At 40.8% G+C, this 20,454-nt stretch overlaps 1 protein-coding gene across 1 annotated transcript; it reads right to left on the reverse strand.

Annotated features, from left to right (window-relative positions):
• Positions 1 to 843: 843 nt before the first annotated feature.
• Positions 844 to 9,178, reverse strand: MMP10 (matrix metallopeptidase 10). The gene is made up of 10 exons (XM_053562825.1): positions 9,077 to 9,178; positions 7,763 to 8,007; positions 7,523 to 7,671; positions 6,978 to 7,103; positions 5,370 to 5,534; positions 5,028 to 5,181; positions 4,017 to 4,150; positions 2,752 to 2,911; positions 1,973 to 2,076; positions 844 to 950 (listed from the first exon to the last, which is right to left on the reverse strand). The coding sequence occupies exons 1-10, from the start codon at positions 9,176 to 9,178 to the stop codon at positions 850 to 852; spliced, it is 1,440 nt and encodes a 479-aa protein (XP_053418800.1). The 3' UTR covers positions 844 to 849.
• Between the last annotated feature and the right edge of the window lie 11,276 nt (positions 9,179 to 20,454).

Genomic DNA, 20,454 nt, shown 5'->3' on the forward strand with positions numbered 1-20,454 from the left:
CAGCTCTCCTAACCCGAGAGCTCGGGAGACGAGAGCCTCAGTGACTGGCAGTCTCTACACCTGGGGTGCAAGTAGCCGCGAGACCCTGTCTGTGATAAGCTGCAGAAGGCAGCCCCGGACCCCTCACGCGGACTCTCTCACTTCTCCTGCCTGCAGGGCACCTGTCTGGCATCTCACCCGGAAGACTGCTAAGATTGACTTTCTTACTGAAACTGTTTCTCTCCCTCAAAGCTATTTCTCTCTCTCTCTCCCTTCAGTTAAGGCGAATAGCCCTCAGGCACCGAAGGGTAAATGTTCTGGAACAGGATAACATAGCGGTCTGTGTCCGGACCACAGATAAGCGGGGTTGGAGACCTGGCCAGTCCTGGCCCAACAAGTGGCGATGAGGATGGGATAGTGGACAGCCATTGGCAGAAGACCCCTTGGGTCAGAGACTAGGAGAGGGTAGGGGACAGCCATGTGGCCCATCCACGGAGTGTATGCACTTACTACACCTACTGGCAGAGTACCTATCAAATGCTCAGTCCCCAGTGTGCTCAGTTATTGAACATGTATTACTCTCAAAAGTAAGGAACAGGCCAAAATAAAGACATACTTATTAAATAATTAACAAAAACACCCCTAGAAATCCATCTTCTTGTCTGTGGCACATAATTCTCAGTTCTAGTCAAAGTAATTCAAAAGCAGGTGGCATATTCCAGACAAATGCTCCCTGACACACGAAGATGTTTCCAAGGCTCATCTTTAGCCACAGCAGATGCAGGAATCATTAACTATTTTGACTCATAATAAAAAAGGTGAATACTTGTTAGGTTCATTGAAAATGCCTGTGTTCGTCTTCGCTCTCACCTAACAATGTAACCAGCTGTTACTCTTCAATATGTGCGTCACCATCCTGGCATTGGGGTCAAACTCAAACTGTGACGATCCACTGAAGAAATAGAAAAATCCTATAAATATAGATGAGGAACATGATGAGACATCTCCCAATAAATCATATGGCAACACGTATAACTTAAAAATTAAAACAAGCTAATAATGGACGGCATTTGATAAGTGCCTGCTCTGTACCAGGAGCTGAGCTAAGACCTTTTTCACATGTCATCTCCTGTGGCTGTCAACGAGGACAAAACTGGAAATCAGGAGAGGTTTTCATTCTCCACATTTTCACCTCTGTGATGGAGGGAGAACTATATCTCATCTGTCTAACTCACAGCCAGTGCTCTAAAACGTTAGATTGTCCTGCCTCTAAATTGCACGGCCTCTTGTTTATTTTCCCCAAGCCCTTCTCCCCCACCTAGGTCCTAACACACAGCTTGGGAGAAAGATCAGACCCAAGAGAATCAGACCGATGGTGAACACAACCGAGGCCCATTGCACACATGTGGTCAAGTTCAAGTCATTTTAGCAGCCAGCCTGGCGGCCTCAGGAACCCTGTGCTATCAAGCCTGGAAGCTGCCTCTGAACTTCCCTCTCTGTAAGCAACCACACGCTTTGCATTCCCCTCTGTCCATTACCAGCAATCAAATTTTGTCTATTTTGAGGTTATGGGAGGATACCATTTATCTACAAATGAATAATGTAGCCAATTACAGGCCATGACAGAAACGCAGACAAGGCCTGTGGGGATGGGATGAGAGAAGAGGGACCGCAGGATGTGAGAGAGGAGAATGACACCCCGTCTCATACTGGTTGTATTTTTACAGCAACATAATGACCTGGAAAATAATGACTTCAGCATGAGGACACATCCTTAGATTTCGTGCACAGGTATAAAACAGAGACATGGAAGTTATTAAGAAAAACAAAATGCAAACACAATTTGCATAAATTGGAAAGTTAAAATTTTCAGGAGTTAGGAGAAAGAGTATAAGACTGAATGATTTGAAAACTTTTTCGATTCTCTATTTCATTTTGAAAGTATAAAATGCCTAGAAGGGCCCCCATTGGCCATGAACACGTGTCCTCTTACCGAACGCCTGTAATGCAGCATCAACCTTGGGTTCAACTCCTGGAAAGTCCTCAGCTATGAGTCTGGGGAAGCCTAGCTCCATGGCCTGGCTATTTTCATCAAATCTGGAAAGAAATACAGCTCAGCTGTGTGTGGAAGTGGCCTTACACCCAACAGAAGGATGCAATTTTCCAGGGTGGAATCCGATAGAAACTTTTCAAGTTGTGTGAAGAGGAGTTAAACATTTTTAGGAGTATAATAATATGTGACTTTCCTGGGCTTACAAGTTTAGCACATAGAACAATATTTTCCCCAGAAATAGGGACATCATGCCATCATCCTACAAAGGTTCCACACATATGTTAGAGGTCACTTGCATAAGCCTGGCCCCATGGAACCCACGTGAAGGTATAAGGTGCATAGAGAATCAAATCATTTGGCTAACAACCAACCTCTGCTTCTCTCTAGCACTAGGACCCTGAAGACCTTGTCTCCACAGCCTGCTTCCTGGAGAGGTACACTTGTTAGGGCAGCCACATGGGGACTGGCCATGGCAAGAGAAATGAATGTGACTTGGACCCAGCTGGCCGCTCCTGATGTCTTTTGGTGTCCGGATAAATGGCTCAGTGATCACCTCTCTGACAGCCCTGTGTATATGGGAAGCTGAACAACTACACGCTGTCCTCTTAAGGGTCAGAAAGTTGGAAGTGAAGGGTGGGAGTGGGGGATATCCTCATAGAGAGAAAGTAAGTGCCCTAATTAAGCTCCACACAAGCAAAGTCACTCGAGTTGCATCTCACCTCCAGTATTTGTCTTCCACAAAGAAGTATGTTTTCTTCTTTTCCTTATCAGAAACAGCAGCATCAATTTTCCTTATGGTTGGAGGAAAACCCAGAATATGGATACTTCTTGGGTAACCGGCTTGTACCTCATTTCCTCTGACTGCCCAGAACCGATTTCCTATTGACAAAAATAAGCCCAAGAGATTTTGAGTGAAGCCATTGGTTTTAGAAATGATTACAGGGCATTGTTATGGTAAAGAAGTCTTGGTTTTACTTCCCACCTCAAACGTAATGCTCAGTTCACAAGAGGTATTTAATAAAAATTCCCCGAATGAGTGGATGAATGGATGAATGAATAAGCAATAACTCAAATGATAACAAAATAATACTCTGAAAACTTTGTGCCGATGGATTTGAAAACAGACAAGATTGGCGAGTTCCCAGAAATAGATACTAACAAAGCTGACAGAGACAGCAGCAGAAACTCAAAAATCGTATTAGTGATAAGACAAATTGAAGAAAGGGTAGTTTAAAAATCTCACAAAGGAGCTAGCAGGTCTGAGTAGCTCCATTCGTAAACTGTCTATCCCCGCGCTGACACTGCCATGTTTTACTTGGGCTTTACAACACGCAGCTTTGCTCCCCTTGTTATGCTGAGCGCGTCCCGGCTATTCTTTGCCCCTGCTCTTCCACATAAATTAGGGAACTAATTTCTCAAGTTCCATAAAAAAAATTTTGCCATTTGAATTGAAAAATCCCTTGAATCTATATATTGACATTTTTGCTATTGAGTTTTTTATCCATGAATATGAGATGTCACCTATCACCTCATTAAATGCTTTAAAATAACGCTGATAAGGTTCTGCACACACAAGTACATCTTATTTCGGTACTGGCCTAGCTCTTGCAGTAACAAACCGTCTAAAATTTAATATAATGGAGAAAACTCATGTCAATGAAGTTTTTGCCATAAGATTTATTCCGGTTTAAAAGTTCCTGTATAGGGCGGCGCCTGTGGCTCAGTGAGTAGGGCGCCGACCCCATATGCCGAAGGTGGCGGGTTCAAGCCCAGCCCCGGTCAAACTGCAACCAAAAAATAGCCGGGCGTTGTGGCGGGCGCCTGTAGTCCCAGCTGCTCGGGAGGCTGAGGCAAGAGAATCGCGTAAGCCCAAGAGTTGGAGGTTGCTGTGAGCCGTGTGACGCCAAGGCGCTCTATCGAGGGCGGTACGGTGAGACTCTGTCTCTACAAAAAAAAAAATAAAAAGTTCCTGTATAGTGCTTACCTTTAAAAATGAAAACAGTATCCTTACTGTGATCTTCATAGGCAGCATCCAAGTTCGATGGCAGAGAGGGCCAAAACGCAGAAATCAAATGAAACTCAGGTTTGATGTTCCAGTGGGTCCTGCGCCAGAAATATCTGTAATCCAGAAAAATTATTTGCGTTTGTCTTTCTCCTTTGGATAAATGAAAAAAGTAATACGTTTTTTTTTTTTTTCTTTTAATCAATGCTACTTGAACTATCCTGCAGGTGATTCCAGGGTAATGAAATCTATGGCAGGAACTGTGACCAGTCCAACACAACTATTTAGCTTGGCTCCATTCTACAAGTCTATAAACAGAATGCATATTATGTGCCCACCAATATCATTTTTTTTTTTGCAGTTTTTGGCCAGGGCTGGGATTGAACCTGCCACCTCTGGCATATGGGGCCGGCGCCCTACTCATTTGAGCCACAGGTGCCACCCTCCACTAATATCTTTTAAAAATATGTTGTGTATTTATGTCTCTATGTCAGTAGAATGTCTTTGTAAAGAAACGAAGGAAATTGTATCAGTGGTTGTACAGATCAGAGATGAGAGGTATTTTTAATTCTTTATCTTTTGGTACTGTTTGAATATTGTACCATAAGCACATATATATATCATTTTTTTCTAAAATTAATTAATTTAAATGATGGCATTTGTTAGCAAAGGTAAAGATATTACCCTGCTTCCAAAGACTCACGAGTGCTTTTTGAAGTTCCATGATCTGTCATATTGCAAAAGAGATAAAACAGATAAAAACAGATAAAACCCTCTGTATTCCATTCATCAAGCTGACATTCTATCAATTCGGAATCATCCTTAGTAAAATGATCTGGTCAGTTCTAAGGAGATGTTAAAAATGCAACATGATACAGATCTGAATGATTTCAAAATGTAGAGGAAGTATTTTATTTAAAAATCACTGTGAAGTTTTTGTTTTTCTTTCTAAGCATTGCAGATCAAAAGAAAAATACCATTTTCTGTTCTGACCTGTCTTTAAAGAACAAGACTTCTCCCCGCAGGGTGCTGACTGCATCGAAGGACAAGGTGGGATCACACATGGCTGGTGTCTCAGGTGGTGGAGGTGGTGGAGGGACAGATTCCGTGGGCACGGGGGTGTCATCAGAGGAGGCCGGGGGAGGTCCTAAAGGAAACAGATTCGGGGATGCAAACGTTAGGGAGGAGTGACATGTCTGGGAATTTATATGCTTTCTGAATGCTCTCAAGGTTCTTTGTGCTAAATTACAAATGCTTTACATAGCATGGTAAGGCTTTCCTGCAGACCGTCCTTGCAAAGGCTACATAACGCCTAATTTTTCCAGTGTCACTCACCATAGAGGGACTGAATGCCGTCCACATCATCTTGAGCAAGGTGGAACCGGGTCAGGTCTGTGAATGAGTTGTAGACTGGGTACATCAAAGCCTCAGTGTTTGCCGAGTGAAAGAGACCCAGGGAGTGGCCAAGTTCATGAGCAGCAACCAGGAATAAATTGGTCCCTTTTAGAAAGAGCATAAATGTTCAGAATCTAACAGATGTTTGTTTCCTGAATCAGTGTCTGATCCTTATTTGTGAATTGGTTCATGGATTGCATAGTCTATGCCTCATGGAAATTCATGTGTTTTTAAACTTTAAGACAGCTTTTCACCATATCCCTATTTCCTGTCCTTGATCAGGAAAACTAGGGCACTGTTTCTATATTGATAATGATAAGTGTTGTTTCAAAAGGATATTTCTTTGGAGGGAGTAAGATGAATAGCATGGAAATAAATATAACTCTTCATTGTCTAAAAATAAAAAGATAGTCATTGTTCAAATTTAGTAACATGTACTAGTTGCAACCTCAGTTGAAATTAATCATAGAATATTTACGTTATTCCCAAACTCTTACGCAACAAAACTCTGGTTATTTCCTCTGGGGACTTAGGCTGATTTGTTCTCCTTTCTCTGTATCATCACAAAATGATTTTTAATGGCCAAAAATCTTCCCAGTAGTAAGTTCCCATTGCATATGTACAAACTTCCATTTAAAACAGAAACATGCCCAATAACAGTTTTCTGCAGCACGAACACAGCTGGATTCAGCTTTTCTTTATATTATAAAAAGAATTTTGTTTAATTTAGTAGTAGAAATTTTTTGACCAAGGCTCCAAGCAATTAGGCAGAAAGGAATACTTGTTTAACTAAGACTATATCATTTTATGCTGCACAAACTTCAGATTTGTACTCAGTAAAATAACAACAGTTTTCGCATTTACGGGAAAGACCCCAATTAATCTCAAAAACAGTGACTCTTTCGACAGTGGGTTTCCAAACCTCACAAGCCATTGGAAAAAGAGAAAATACCATGCAGTTAATTTTAGTCCCTGTGTTTCAATTCCGTGAAGGCCTTCAAAAACAATTTAGAAAAAAAACTACACTCCTCAGTTAATGGCAGTGACATGCTTATTTAAACAGATGGTCTAACAATTTTTTTTAATTTCCTGAAATATTCTCTTCATCACTACTTTTAAGAAGGAGAAAGGCAAATGAGAAGCAAGGAAGAAACCCAGGGGCAAATTTTAGAGTTGGAACTGATTCAGTGGAATTCATCTACCCTAATCATCTATGGTTGAAGTGATGAAAAACATTAATTATGCTGACCCCCAACCCTTCACAGGATTTTGAATTGTGGAGATAAGATTGAAGGGTACTTACTATAATTTTGCTTGGTCAGGGCAAAGACAAAAATTCAGATTTTTTAATAAAATTCATCAGTAATGGCTGAAGTGAAGAATACTTCTGCTTACTACTCAAATAAGAAAAAGTGTCAGTTATTAGCGTATTCCATTTTAATTCATTTTAATGATTTTTAGCCATTTTGTGTATTCTGGATCATCCAATTATTCTTGGATAGGGCTAGACATTATTCCCGGAATCATCCTAAGAGATTTATGACCTACCTGAGGCATCCTCTGTCCATTTCTCATCATCATCAAAGTGAACATCACCGTAGATCCCAGGACCAGGTGGATAGGCGTGAGCCAAACTCTCTCCTGGTCCATCAAAAGAGAAGAAGTCTCCATGTTCTGATGGGCAAAAAAATTAATGGAAACATAAGTATTTGGAATTTTTTTCGCACTTTTCAATAAGACAAAACCAGATGTTGAAGGTTGGTATTACCCTCAAATGCGAATGTTGAAACTTAATACCTAATGTGACCGTGTTAAGAGGTGGGGCCTCTAGGAGGGAGTTGGGCCATGAGGCCTCTGGTCTCGCGAATGGGATTTGTGCCCTTGTAGAGGAAGGAGCTTGGGCAGCCTCCTGGCCCCTTGTCCCACAGGAAGATACTAGATACAAAAGGTGCCATCCATGAGGAACAAGCTCTTGCCTCCAAAATTATCAGCAATAAACTTCTGTTGTTTGTAAACTACCTAGCCTAAGGTATTTTGTTACAGTGGCCTGAATAAACTAAAACACCAGATAATGAGATGTGTTATTTTTTTACCTCCAACTGCAAAAGAGACCATTATGTCCGCCTCTCCTTCATACACCCTGGAGAATGTGAGTGGAGTCACCTCCTCCCAGACTTTCAGAGCTCTTTCAATGGCAGAATCAACAGCCTCTTTCGGCAAATCTGGTGTGTAATTCACAATCCTTATGAGAAAAATTAAAGAAGATAGTATTTCCTCCTATGACACAGCTTATACAACTTCAATCTCAGGTGGAAACTCTCTGGACTCATTACCTGTAAGTAAGTTGGGTTTTCCTCCACTTCGGCATTCCGGGAAAGGTACGGAAGTGACCAACGTCAGGGACGCCACACCTGGGCTTGAGCATCACCTCCAGAGTGCTGGAGTCCAACTTCCCTGTCACCTCCAACCCAAGGAACTTCTGCATTTTTTGGATTTTTCCAACAACAGTGTCACTGTCCCTTCTTCTGAAAAACTGTCTTGTTTCTTTTGTGAGACCGTAGTAGTTTTCTAGATATTTCTAATGGAAGAATAAATATAATTTTTAGGTCATTTTAATGATTTTTAGCCATTTATTCAAACTTGACATCTATATTAATTTTTCTCTGGTTTCTTTTATACAAAAGTAGGCATCACATTTAATTTGACGTTTCGTGAAGACTCTTCATTGTTTTGTCTTCATACAAATGTTAGATTTTTTTGCAATTTAATTGGCTAGTCAGGAAAGGAATTTACAGTTGAAAATTTAGGTTTAGCATGTTGTTTTTCTTTCTTTCTTTTTTTTTTTTAAGGAATTATCCTTTAACATAATTGTGTGACTACTTTGGGCAGATATGTTTAATTTTTCCCACTTACCATTATTCAGACCTGGTTGAAGACTAAAGTGGGGTAAATTCTTTTGTCCTAACCTGACAAGTAACAATATAAATATTGGCACCTGATATTATTTGAAGATCAAACTTAGCATGTTCCCCCTCCCCAATTAGGTCAACTAAAGACATTGTAAAGCCAGAGGAGTTTCATGTATTTTTCATTTGTTCTTTTCATTTAGCCCCAAAGCTAATGCTACTATTTTATTGTAACCTTAAGTAGTTATATTCCCCTCTTATGCCTTTCATTCTCTGTTAAAATGAAGAGAATTTCTGCCTCCAATACTCTTTTGGGGAGGGCAGAATCTCACTCTGTTGCTAGGCTAAGAGTGCCGTGGCATCATACTAACTCACAGCAACCTCAAACTCCAGGGTTCAAGTGATCCTCCTGCCTCAGCCTCCAGAGTAGCAGGTACTACAGGTGTCCACCACAATGCTTGGCTAACTTTTCTATTTTTAGTAAAGACAAGGTCTTGCTTTTGCTCAGGCTGGTCTCCAACTGTTGAGCTCAAGCAATCCTCCCGCCTCAGTATCTGAGAGTGCTAGGATTACAGGTGTGAGCCACCGCAACCAGCCAACCTCTGACACTTTAATAGTCTCTGATGCTACATTATTCCAACCAAATGACTTCTAATCAGATCAGCCTGCTTCATGTTGAAAGACCAAGTCAGCACCCTTGTTCCCCCACTACACCTGGCCAGCGGCTGCAATAGTAATTACCTGGACAAGACCCATCCTGGAGTCCTCCTTTGCTGCCCTCTTCAAGGTATAAGCCGAGCAGACTGGCAGACACCACAGCACAAGCATGGCCAGATGCTTCATTTCTAGAGTCTTTATCTCAGGAAACTGCCTTCTCTCTCCACTGGCTTCTAGGTCTGCTCTCCAGGGACCTCCCTTTATAGGGAGGCAACACTTAGATCCCCCACAGCATGATTCATGTGTTTGTGAGTTTTAAATCTGAATGACAGCAGGAGTGGTCAGCACCATTTAATGTAAAGAAAATTCAGCTTATATCGATAATTTCACTCAACCGTCTCAACTTGAAGGAATGATTAATTTCCAGGAAGTGGTTTTGTGTAAATAGTAAAAAGAATTGGCTACATAATTCATGTCTGTGTATTTACCAAGAGAGCTCAGAAAAGCCTGGTAAAATGTCAAATATTTAGACATTTTAAAATCAGTACAACTTTCCTTTCAAAAGAGTATATTTTGCACACAAATATAAGCAGGTAAGGAATAAGTCGATTAACGAAATTCCAAGTATAACTATGATCTAATCTGGGACATCTAAGATGATACTAAAAACAACTATTTTCTCTCCCCTCCCCTCCCCTCCCCTCCCTCCCTCCCTCCCTTCCTTCCTTTTTCTTTCTTTCTTTTTTTCTGAGACATAGTCTCACTCTCATAGTCATGCTAGGTAGAATGCCATGGTGTCATCATAGCTCACAGAAGTTTCAAACTCTTAGGCTCAAGTGATCCTCTTGCCCCAGCCTCCCAAGTAGCTGGAACTATAGGTGCCCACCATGACATCTGGCTAAACTTTTCTGAGTCCTTGTTTACAATAGCTATTACTGATTTTCAGATAGATCTCCTGGCTCTGGAGCAGGAGTGTTGTGAGAAGGAGTGGGCCATGGAAAGGGGGATCTGTAGAGGGAAGACGAAGCAAAGGCGTAAACCTTTGGCATCCACTCATGCTACATTTCAGAGAGGCTACTATGATCACAGTAACTGCTCCATAAAAACTTGTTAAATTGAAATAAATTAAACTGCCTGCTAGACTGACATGTCTCTCCTACTTTCCTTCTCTTCTTTGCTTTTAAAAATTCTTTCCATCGGGGTCTCATGGTGACATAATTGGCTTAACTCAATTATCCAAATTGATCACAGTGCACAGAACAATTAGTGAAGAAGAAAAATAGCCCCTGACTTCTTTTTAAGAATATAAAACAGGTTGAGAGCAAGATGGCGGCCGAGTAACAGCTTCCTTGCATCTGGGCACTGTGAGTCTGGGGAGATAGGACTCCAGGCATCTCTGGCCGGTAGGATCTGCCTATCATCACCCCTGTGAGGATACAGGGAGTCAGTGAGAGACTTCTGGACCCCAAGAGGAGGACTAAAACACTGGAAAAATGGCAAGTGGTTGCGTGTGTTCAAGCGGTCTAAACCCGCCCGCAACTGTAAGTTCAGTAGCAGCGAGACTGCAAACCGGAAAGACCTTACCTGTGAACTATTTTGGTGTCTTTGGACTTGGTATTCAGTTGAACTGCCTTGGGGAGAGCCTGAGTGGTAGTGCAGAGAATTTTGGCTGTTGTCTAGGGCCCCAGTCTGAGCCCTGGGCAACAATTTCCAGCCCAGAATTCTGTACCCTGCTAAGCTAAGCTTCAAAATTGATGGAGAAATCAAATCATTTACGGATATACAAACATTGAGGAAATTCACCACAACAAGACCAGCTCTACAGGAAATACTTCAACTTGTTCTGCACACTGACCACCACAATGGATCAGCAGCAAAGTAAAAACTCAGAAATTAAAGGACAGAAACTAACCTCCACACTGATGCAAAAGATAAAACTAAGCAATGGACTCTCACAAAATAAGACGAATAGAATACTACCACACTTATCAATTATCTCAATAAATGTTAATGGCTTGAATTCCCCACTGAAGAGACATAGATTGGTTGACTGGATTAAAAAACAAAAGCCATCCATTTGCTGTCTGCAAGAAACACACCTGGCTTCAAAAGACAAATTAAAGCTCCGAGTCAAGGGTTGGAAAACAATTTTTCAGGCAAATGGCATTCAGAAGAAAAGAGGAGTTGCAATCTTATTTTCAGATACATGTGGATTTAAAGCAACTAAAGTCAAAAAAGACAAAGATGGTCACTTTATATTGGTCAAGGGAAAAATACAACAAGAAGATGTTTCAATTCTAAATATTTATGCACCCAATTTAAATGCTCCCAGATTCTTGAAACAGACCTTACTCAGTCTGAGCAATATGATATCTGATAATACCATAAGAACAGGGGACTTTAACACTCCTCTTACAGAGCTGGACAGATCCTCTCAACAGAAATTAAGCAAAGATATAAGAGATTTAAATGAGACCCTAGAACAACTATGCTTGATAGACGCATATAGAACACTCCATCCCAAAGATAAAGAATATACATTCTTCTCATCACCCCATGGAACATTCTCCAAAATTGATCATATCCTGGGACACAAAACAAATATCAACAGAATCAAAAGAATTGAAATTTTACCTTGTATCTTCTCAGACCATAAGGCACTAAAGGTGGAACTCAACTGTAACAAAAACGCTTGACCCCACACAAAGGCATGGAAATTAAACAATCTTCTGTTGAATAACAGACGGGTGAAGGAAGAAAATAAACAGGAAATCATTAACTTCCTTGAGCATAACAACAATGAAGACACAAGCTACCAAAACCTGTGGAATACTGCAAAAGCAGTTTTGAGAGGAAAATTCATCGCTTTAGATGCCTACATTCGAAAAACAGAAAGAGAGCGCATTAACAATCTCACAAGAGATCTTATGGAATTGGAAAAAGAAGAACAATCTAAGCCTAAACTCAGTAGAAGAAAAGAAATATCCAAAATCAAATCAGAGATCAATGAAATTGAAAACAAAAGAATCATTCAGAAAATTAATGAAACAAGGAGTTGGTTTTTTGAAAAAATAAATAAAATAGATAAACCATTGGCCAGACTAATGAGGAATAGAAAAGAAAAATCTCTAGTAACCTCAATCAGAAATGGTAAAGGGGAAATAACAACTGATCCCACAGAGATACAAGAGATCATCTCTGAATACTACCAGAAACTCTATGCCCAGAAATTTGACAATGTGAAGGAAATGGATAAATATTTGGAATCACACCCTCTCCCTAGACTCAGCCAGGAAGAAACAGAGCTCCTGAACAGACCAATTTCAAGCACTGAGATCAAAGACACAATAAAAAATCTTCCAACCAAAAAATGCCCTGGTCCAGATGGCTTCACACCAGAATTCTATCAAACCCTCAAGGAAGAGCTTATTCCTGTACTGCAGAAATTATTCCAAAAAATTGAGGAAGACGGAATATTCCCCAACACATTCTATGAAGAAAAAATCACCCTCATACCAAAACCAGGAAAAGACCCAAACATAAAGGAGAATTTCAGACCAATCTCACTCATGAATATAGATGCAAAAATTCTCAACAAAATCCTAGCCAATAGATTACAGCTTATCATCAAAATTGTCATTCATCATGATCAAGTAGACTTCATCCCAGGGATGCAAGGCTGGTTTAACATACGCAACTCCATAAACGTTATCCACCATATTAACAGAGGCAAAAATAAAGATCATATGATCCTCTCAATAGAAGCAGAAAAAACATTTGATTAAATCCAGCATCCTTTTCTAATTAGAACACTGAAGAGTATAGGCATAGGTGGCACATTTATAAAACTGATTGACGCTATCTATGACAAACCCACAGCTAATATTTTACAGAATGGAGTAAAACTGAGAGCTTTCCCTGTTAGAACTGGAACCAGACAAGGTTGTCCTCTGTCACCTTTACTATTCAACATAGTGCTGGAAGTTCTAGCCAATATAATTAGGCAAGACAAGGAAATAAAGGGAATCCAAATGGGAGCAGAGGAGGTCAAACTCTCCCTCTTTACTGACAACATGATCTTATACTTAGAGAACCCCAAAGACTCAACCACAAGACTCCTAGAAGTCATCAAAAAATACAGTAATGTTTCAGGATATAAAATCAATGTCCACAAGTCAGTAGCCTTTGTGTACACCAATAAAAGTCAAGATGAGAAGCTAATTAAGGACACAACTCCTTTCACCATAGTCTCAAAGAAAATGAAATACCTAGGAATATACCTAACGAAGGAGGTGAAGGACCTCTATAAAGAAAACTATGAAATCCTCAGAAAGGAAATAGCAGAGGATATTAACAAATGGAAGAACATACCATGCTCATGGACGGGAAGAATCAACATTGTTAAAATGTCTATACTTCCCAAAGCAATCTACCTATTCAATGCCATTCCTATCAAAATACCAACATCGTACTTTCAATATTTGGAGAAAACGATTCTGCATTTTGTATGGAACCGGAAAAAACCCCGTATAGCTAAGGCAGTTCTTAGTAATAAAAATAAAGCTGGGGGCATCAGCATACCAGACTTTAGTCTGTACTACAAAGCCATAGTGCTCAAGACAGCATGGTACTGGCACAAAAACAGAGACATAGACACTTGGAATCGAATTGAAAACCAAGAAATGAAACTAACATCTTACAACCACCTAATCTTCGATAAACCAAACAAGAACATACCTTGGGGAAAAGACTCCCTATTCAATAAATGGTGTTGGGAGAACTGGATGTCTACATGTAAAAGACTGAAACTGGACCCGCACCTTTCCCCACTCACAAAAATTGATTCAAGATGGATAAAAGACTTACATTTAAGGCATGAAACAACAAAAATCCTCCAAGAAAGCATAGGAAAAACACTGGAAGATATTGGCCTGGGGAAAGGCTTCATGAAGAAGACTGCCATGGCAATTGCAGCAACAACAAAAATAAACAAATGGGACTTCATTAAACTGAAAAGCTTCTGTACAGCTAAGGAGACAACAACCAAAGCAAAGAGACAACCTACACAATGGGAAAGGATATTTGCATATTTTGAATCAGACAAAAGCTTGATAACTAGGATCTATAGAGAACCCAAATTAATCCACATGAAAAAGCCAACAATCCCATATATCAATGGGCAAGAGACATGACTAGAACCTTCTCTAAAGATGATAGATGAATGGCTAACAAACATATGAAAAAATGCTCATCATCTCTATATATTAGAGAAATGCAAATCAAAACAACCCTGAGATATCATCTAACCCCAGTGAGAATGGCCCACATCACAAAATCTCAAAACTGCAGATGCTGGTGTGGATGTGGAGAGAAGGGAACACTTTTACACTGCTGGTGGGACTGCAAACTAGTACAACCTTTCTGGAAGGAAGTATGGAGAAGCCTGAAAGCACTCAAGCTAGACCTCCCATTTGATCCTGCAATCCCATTACTGGGCATCTACCCAGAAGGAAAAAAATCCTTTTATCATAAGGACACTTGTTCTAGACTGTTTATTGCAGCTCAATTTACAATCGCCAAAATGTGGAAACAGCCTAAATGCCCACCAACCCAGGAATGGATTAACAAGCTGTGGTATATGTATACCATGGAATACTATTCAGCCATTAAAAAAAATGGAGACTTTACATCCTTCGTATTAACCTGGATGGACGTGGAAGACATTATTCTTAGTAAAGCATCACAAGAATGGAGAAGCATGAATCCTATGTACTCAATTTTGATATGAGGACAATTAATGACAATTAAAGTTATAGGGGAGGGAAAGCAGAAAGAGGGATGGAGGGAGGGGGGTGGGGCCTTGGTGTGTGTCACACTTTATGGGGGCAAGACATGATTGCAAGAGGGATTTTACCTAACAATTGCAGTCAGTGTAACCTGGCTTCTTATTGTACCCTCAATGAATCCCCAACAATAAAAAAAAGAAATTCTCTCCATTCTCTTTTCCTGCTTCCTGAGTGCAACAGAGGAGACAGGTTGAGATTTGGGGAGATGGGGAATGGGGAATGATTTGAAACCCACTTTCTCCTTCACATGCCTAACTATCTACACCTGACAATTAATCACATTTTATCTCTTTTTTCCTCAGCCAAATAGAGTGATTTTCACACAGTAAGTCTGCAGTAACTTTTTTGTCAAATTAACCTACAATATGAAGCACCCTGAGATTCTTGTTTTATAGAATTATATTTTTCTTCACTAAAGAAACATGTACTATGATGAAATATGTAATTTCAAAGTAATAGGAAGTTAAATTAATAAGCCTGGAATAATGATCTTTTCAGTATCACCCACCCTCTTCACTCTACTTGAGGTAGGCTGGACAGGTGGGACTTCCAGGAACTAGGAGGCTCTGAGACTTCCCAGCCAGAGTCGGAGACAGACTTGGATCCCCACTAAGCCAGCCAAGTCAATGCGTGGCTTAACGTAGCCAAGACATTCGCTCTACAACATGGGAGATTTCAGCTTGAGAACTGGAGGGAAAGGGACTGACAGAAAGACTCAGATACTAAGTCTCCTAGACTTTGAGTAAGTACAGGCAGGGAGTGTGGAACCAAGTATAGTCACATGGTATATTTCAGTCACCAACAGATTACAAATAGGACGGTGGTCCCACAAGATTGTAATGGGGCTGAAAAGTTCCTATCACCCAGTGACATCCTTCAAAGCTCAAAGGATGAATATATCCCCATGGTTAAGCAATGTCTGACCGTACTATAGCCATCCATAACACCACAGCACAAAACATTGCTCTTGCATTCATGGTGATGCTGGAGTCAACATACCTACTCTGCTACCCATCACATAAAAGCGTAACACACTCAACTGCATACAGTGCATTACACGCGATAAGAATAACAAATGGCTATGTTATGGTGCATTTGCCATATATTTTATCATTATTTTAGAGTGTTTTCCTTCTACTTATTTAACTGTAAAATAGCTTCAGGCAGGTCCTTCAGGAGGTGTTCCAGAAGAAGACATTGTTACTAAAGAAGATGATAACTCCGGGAGTGTTTTTACCCCTGAAGACCTTCCAGTGGGACAAGATATGGAGGCGGCATGTGGTGATGCTCATGACCCTGACCCTTTGCGGCTAATGTGTGTGTTTACATCTTACTTTTTAACAAAATAGTTTGAAAAGTAAAAATTTAAGAAGAATTTTAAATAGAAAACCGTTTATAGAATAAGACTATAAAGAACATATTTTTGTACTTCTTTATAATGTTTGTATTTTGACCTAAGTGTTATTATGATAGCGTGAAAAAATTTTAAAATAAAAAGTTAGTAAGGAAAAAAGTTACAGTAAGGTAAGGTTAATTTATCATTGAATAAAAGAATTTTTTTTTTTTTATAAATGTAGTGTATCCTGAGGGTACAGTGTTTGTAAAGTCCCCAGTAATGTACAGTAGTGTCCTGGGCCTTCACCGTCACTCACCACTCACTCACTGACTCACCCAGGAAATTTGCGGTCCTGGCAAGCTCTATTCATATTAAGCACCCTATACAGGGATATCGTCTGTTATCTTTTACAACATATTTTTACTGTGCCTTCTCTATATTTACATACAAAAATACCCACCATTGTGTTACAGCTGTGTATAATACTCAGTACAGTAACACAATACACAGATTAATAGCATAGGTGTGTAACAGGCCATATCACTAGGTCTTTATTGATTTGATTATATATTTTTTGAGACAGAGTCTCACTCTATTGTCATGGGTAGAGTGCCATGTTGTCATAGCTCACAACAACCTCAAACTTTTAGGCTCCATTAATCTTGCCTGAGCCTGCCAAGTAACTGGGACTACAGGCACCTGCCACACCACCTCGCTAGTTCTTCTATTTTTAGCAGAGACAAAGTCTTGCTCTTGCTCAGGCTGGTCTTGAACTTCTAAGCTCAAAGGATGAATATATCCCCATTGTTAAGCATCGTGTGACTATATGCAATTTCTTTGGGCCATTACTTTGTCATTTATAAAAATGAGGTGAATATAACCTCACCCACAGGGTTATTATGTATGCTTTATTCTGGGGAGCAAATCTCTTCTTATCTCACTCTAACGCCTTTCACAAAGCTTGTCGACCTGACAAATGTATAACAGTGCCCCCAGGCACCGATGTGACAAACGGTGAGATGCTTCATTTTCGTTTGAGTCATAACTTTATGGGTGTTGGCACATTCAGTTATTACGCTGTAATGATACAATGAATGTTTACTTTCTGTCAGTCCCTTTCCCTCCAATTGTAAAAGCTACAATTATAATCCAGAGTCTGGCAGAGTAGCATGTACCTCACAGGAGTAATGGCATGTGAACTTACTCTACATCAAACTATCGCTCCTGGAAGAAACTGGTGACTCAGGACAGGTGATTCCTATGTTTACCTTTAAATAATTCATTGCTTGTTAAACTTACTGACGTACATATAGTTTAGGCAAGCAGGCATAAAGAAGTCATCCTAAAAAGATAGGGGAAGCCCCTGGCATACAGTGTCCACTGTTTGCTGGGTCCTAACTGTGTGCTAGTTCTGATTTTTGAAACAATCCAACAAGGTTGAGATCAGAATTAGAAATAGTGAGTAATGAGCTCAAAGGTCAGAAAGCTACCACGGGGTAAGGGTTGACTCAGAGCAGCTGGATACAACCCTAATCCCTGCATTTTATCTATCTACTGTGGCGTGACACTAACTTCAGTATTTTACAACTTCTTCTTTCATAGGAAATCACTGGTTTTATTACAGGTTGGGGTTATTGTGTTAGGTCACAGACTCAGAACATTTGAGAAGTTCACTCTTTCCCATGCTTACCAAGTTGATTACTTCAGAATGGGGAACACACTTTATTGCTGAGTTTTTAGCCATTTCATCTCTCTCCTTTAGACAAATATTGTAGATCATCCATCTTTGCCAGAGAAAATATGATCAACTGAAAGAGGCAAAGTACCCAAAGAGATGCCGGACAGAGCTCAGAATCGCAGCCTCCGTGTTCATTGTAAATATTAGAAGGTATAATTATGAGACTTTAAGACAGAAGTCTGACAACCTCATTTGCTGACAAATGAACAAACTTCTCTTTTCTTCTCTTCAAACCACCTGTCCTTGTTTTTGTTCTTCTAATGTGGCCTCAGGGACAAGTGCTGAACTTTGGTAACATCCTCTGATAGCCATTGCAGCCTCTCTGTCCAGCAGAGTTGATTGCATTTACCTTATCTCTGATGAGTAAGTGTGGCCATCTACCCATTTGTCATTCTGAAATCTGATCATCACTAATGATGCTAGAGAGACCAATTCCACAGCAACATCCCACAGAGAACAACTCACCCAGCGTATCTCTGAGATACCAGTGTGTCCCTTCACGAGTGTGTTCCTTACAGCCTCAGTGAAAGGGGTGTCCTCTGGGCTTTCCTGGAGAACCAAGATTGAGAGTTGCTTCTCTAGCCTCATGTCATAAATGCTCCTAAGGCTCACAGCACCCTGTGCTTTCTGACTCTTTCCTGAATACCTGAGTACAGATGTTCCGCATCTCCACCTCTTATTTTATGGGCCAGACATCATTGCAACCAATATTTTGGCAGTAGATAAGCTCCTGGTTTCCGTTCCAGAGTATTGAATGCCAAGTCATGGGTCAATGTCAATGCCATATCAATAAATTCTTCCCTGTGTAGCCTTATGTCCTCCCACCTCGATCAAATGCTTCTAAGACCCACTCCCACCCACGTTTCCCTGGTTCCTGATGATACTTAGTGGCCAGGTCCCATAAGTCTATGGATTGCAAGCTATTTCCTACCATATCTATGCTGAGACCTAACCCTAGTTATTTATCTGAAAAACAAGGAAAGGCAGTGAAGGTATTTTGAGACAAGGGCAGGCATTTATTTTGTGAGGCGTTGACTCAGATGTGGTCTCTAGCAGTTCTGTATGTAAAGGTAGTTTGCTGTCTTCTGACAAGAGGGAGGAACTGCTTCTGCTTGCATAGAGCTTTCAGGGAAAGGTAAGCACCCCAGACTCTCAAGATCATCTACCACGATTCCACCTAGAGAGCGCTCAACTTTGCAATTAGTTTTGAGGCTGATTTTCAGCACAGTTTACAATTGAAGAGGAATTCTTTTCTTTTCAATGATGTCATTCATGTATGTCGAATTTCCCAGTGCATCTCGAGTTGGTATTTGACTTCCCCGAGCTTATAACTTTATGAGATTCCCAGAGCAGTTAGCCAGCCCACACCACACTTGTCATCATGACAGCCGCCGGGTAACCTTGTGTCTCACCATTCATCTTTAACTTTTCACAATCAACCACGAGTCTTAGTAACTGTTAGGACACTACACACCAACGGTATCACCACCCTGCTTCCTGCACAAGTTATCCTAGTCTGGCATTCCTAGAAAGCAGAGACTGAGACCAGGCTGTAAGTGTAAATACAGGCAGTCCGCAAGTTACAAACAACCGACTTGTGTATAACTCGCACTTCCAAGGAATGGAGGTTATTACGATAAGTCCATGAGTTATAAACATCTGACTGAATATGACTCACACTTATAAATGGAAGCTCTTGCAGGGAATAGGTAAATGTACCTGTTCCAACTTACATACGAGTTCAACTTAAGAACAAAGCTAAGAATCTATCTCATTTGTAACCCAGGGACTGCCTGGACCTATTGAGGCCTGTGATCCAAAGACAAGCTGGATTGGAGAACAAGAAGAACAAAGCAGGGAAAAAGAAAGAGGGAATGCGAGGAGAAACTGTCAACTGGACAGAAATCCGAGCAATGCGCTGGTCACTTGTAAAAAGTCTTAGGAACGCCCTCCTGAACAAAGAAGGAGAGAAACGTTCTTTTTTTTTTTTTTGCAGTTTTTGGCTGGGGCTGGGTTTGAACCTGCCACCTCTGGTATATGGGACACCAGCACCCTATTCCTTTGAGCCACGGGCACCACCTGAGAGAAACATTTTTCTCACACTGGTAAAATCTTTGCTCTGCAAACGATTCCTCATCTCCCCTCAAGGTGCAGATGCGCAGGTTCTAAGTGGGTTTCCCAGCCGACTCTGAAGCAACCTCAACAGAAAAGCCGGGTGAGCCTTAGGCCTTGACACAGGAAGCACAGGGCGCAGGCCTGACCAGGGTGGTGCCGGCTTCAAAGCCGGTTCAGAGCCTGTACAGAGCCAGTGCCTGTGGCCACCGCTGGGATCAAAGATAGAAGAGGCCAAGGAATAATCTAAAGAGCTATCTGGTAGTCTCTGTGATTCAGGGGGCATATAATCCAAGTGGAAATGCCTACATGTTGTGCAGCTTTATAAAAGCCCCCATGTGGTGACAACACAACGTCTGTCAACAGCCAATGAAGCATGAAAATGTAATGTTGACGCAGTAAGACGGATATAAAAGAATACACCCTTGAT

This window comes from Nycticebus coucang, chromosome 14, assembly GCF_027406575.1.
Source record: "Nycticebus coucang isolate mNycCou1 chromosome 14, mNycCou1.pri, whole genome shotgun sequence".
Classification (NCBI taxonomy): Eukaryota; Metazoa; Chordata; class Mammalia; order Primates; family Lorisidae; genus Nycticebus; species Nycticebus coucang.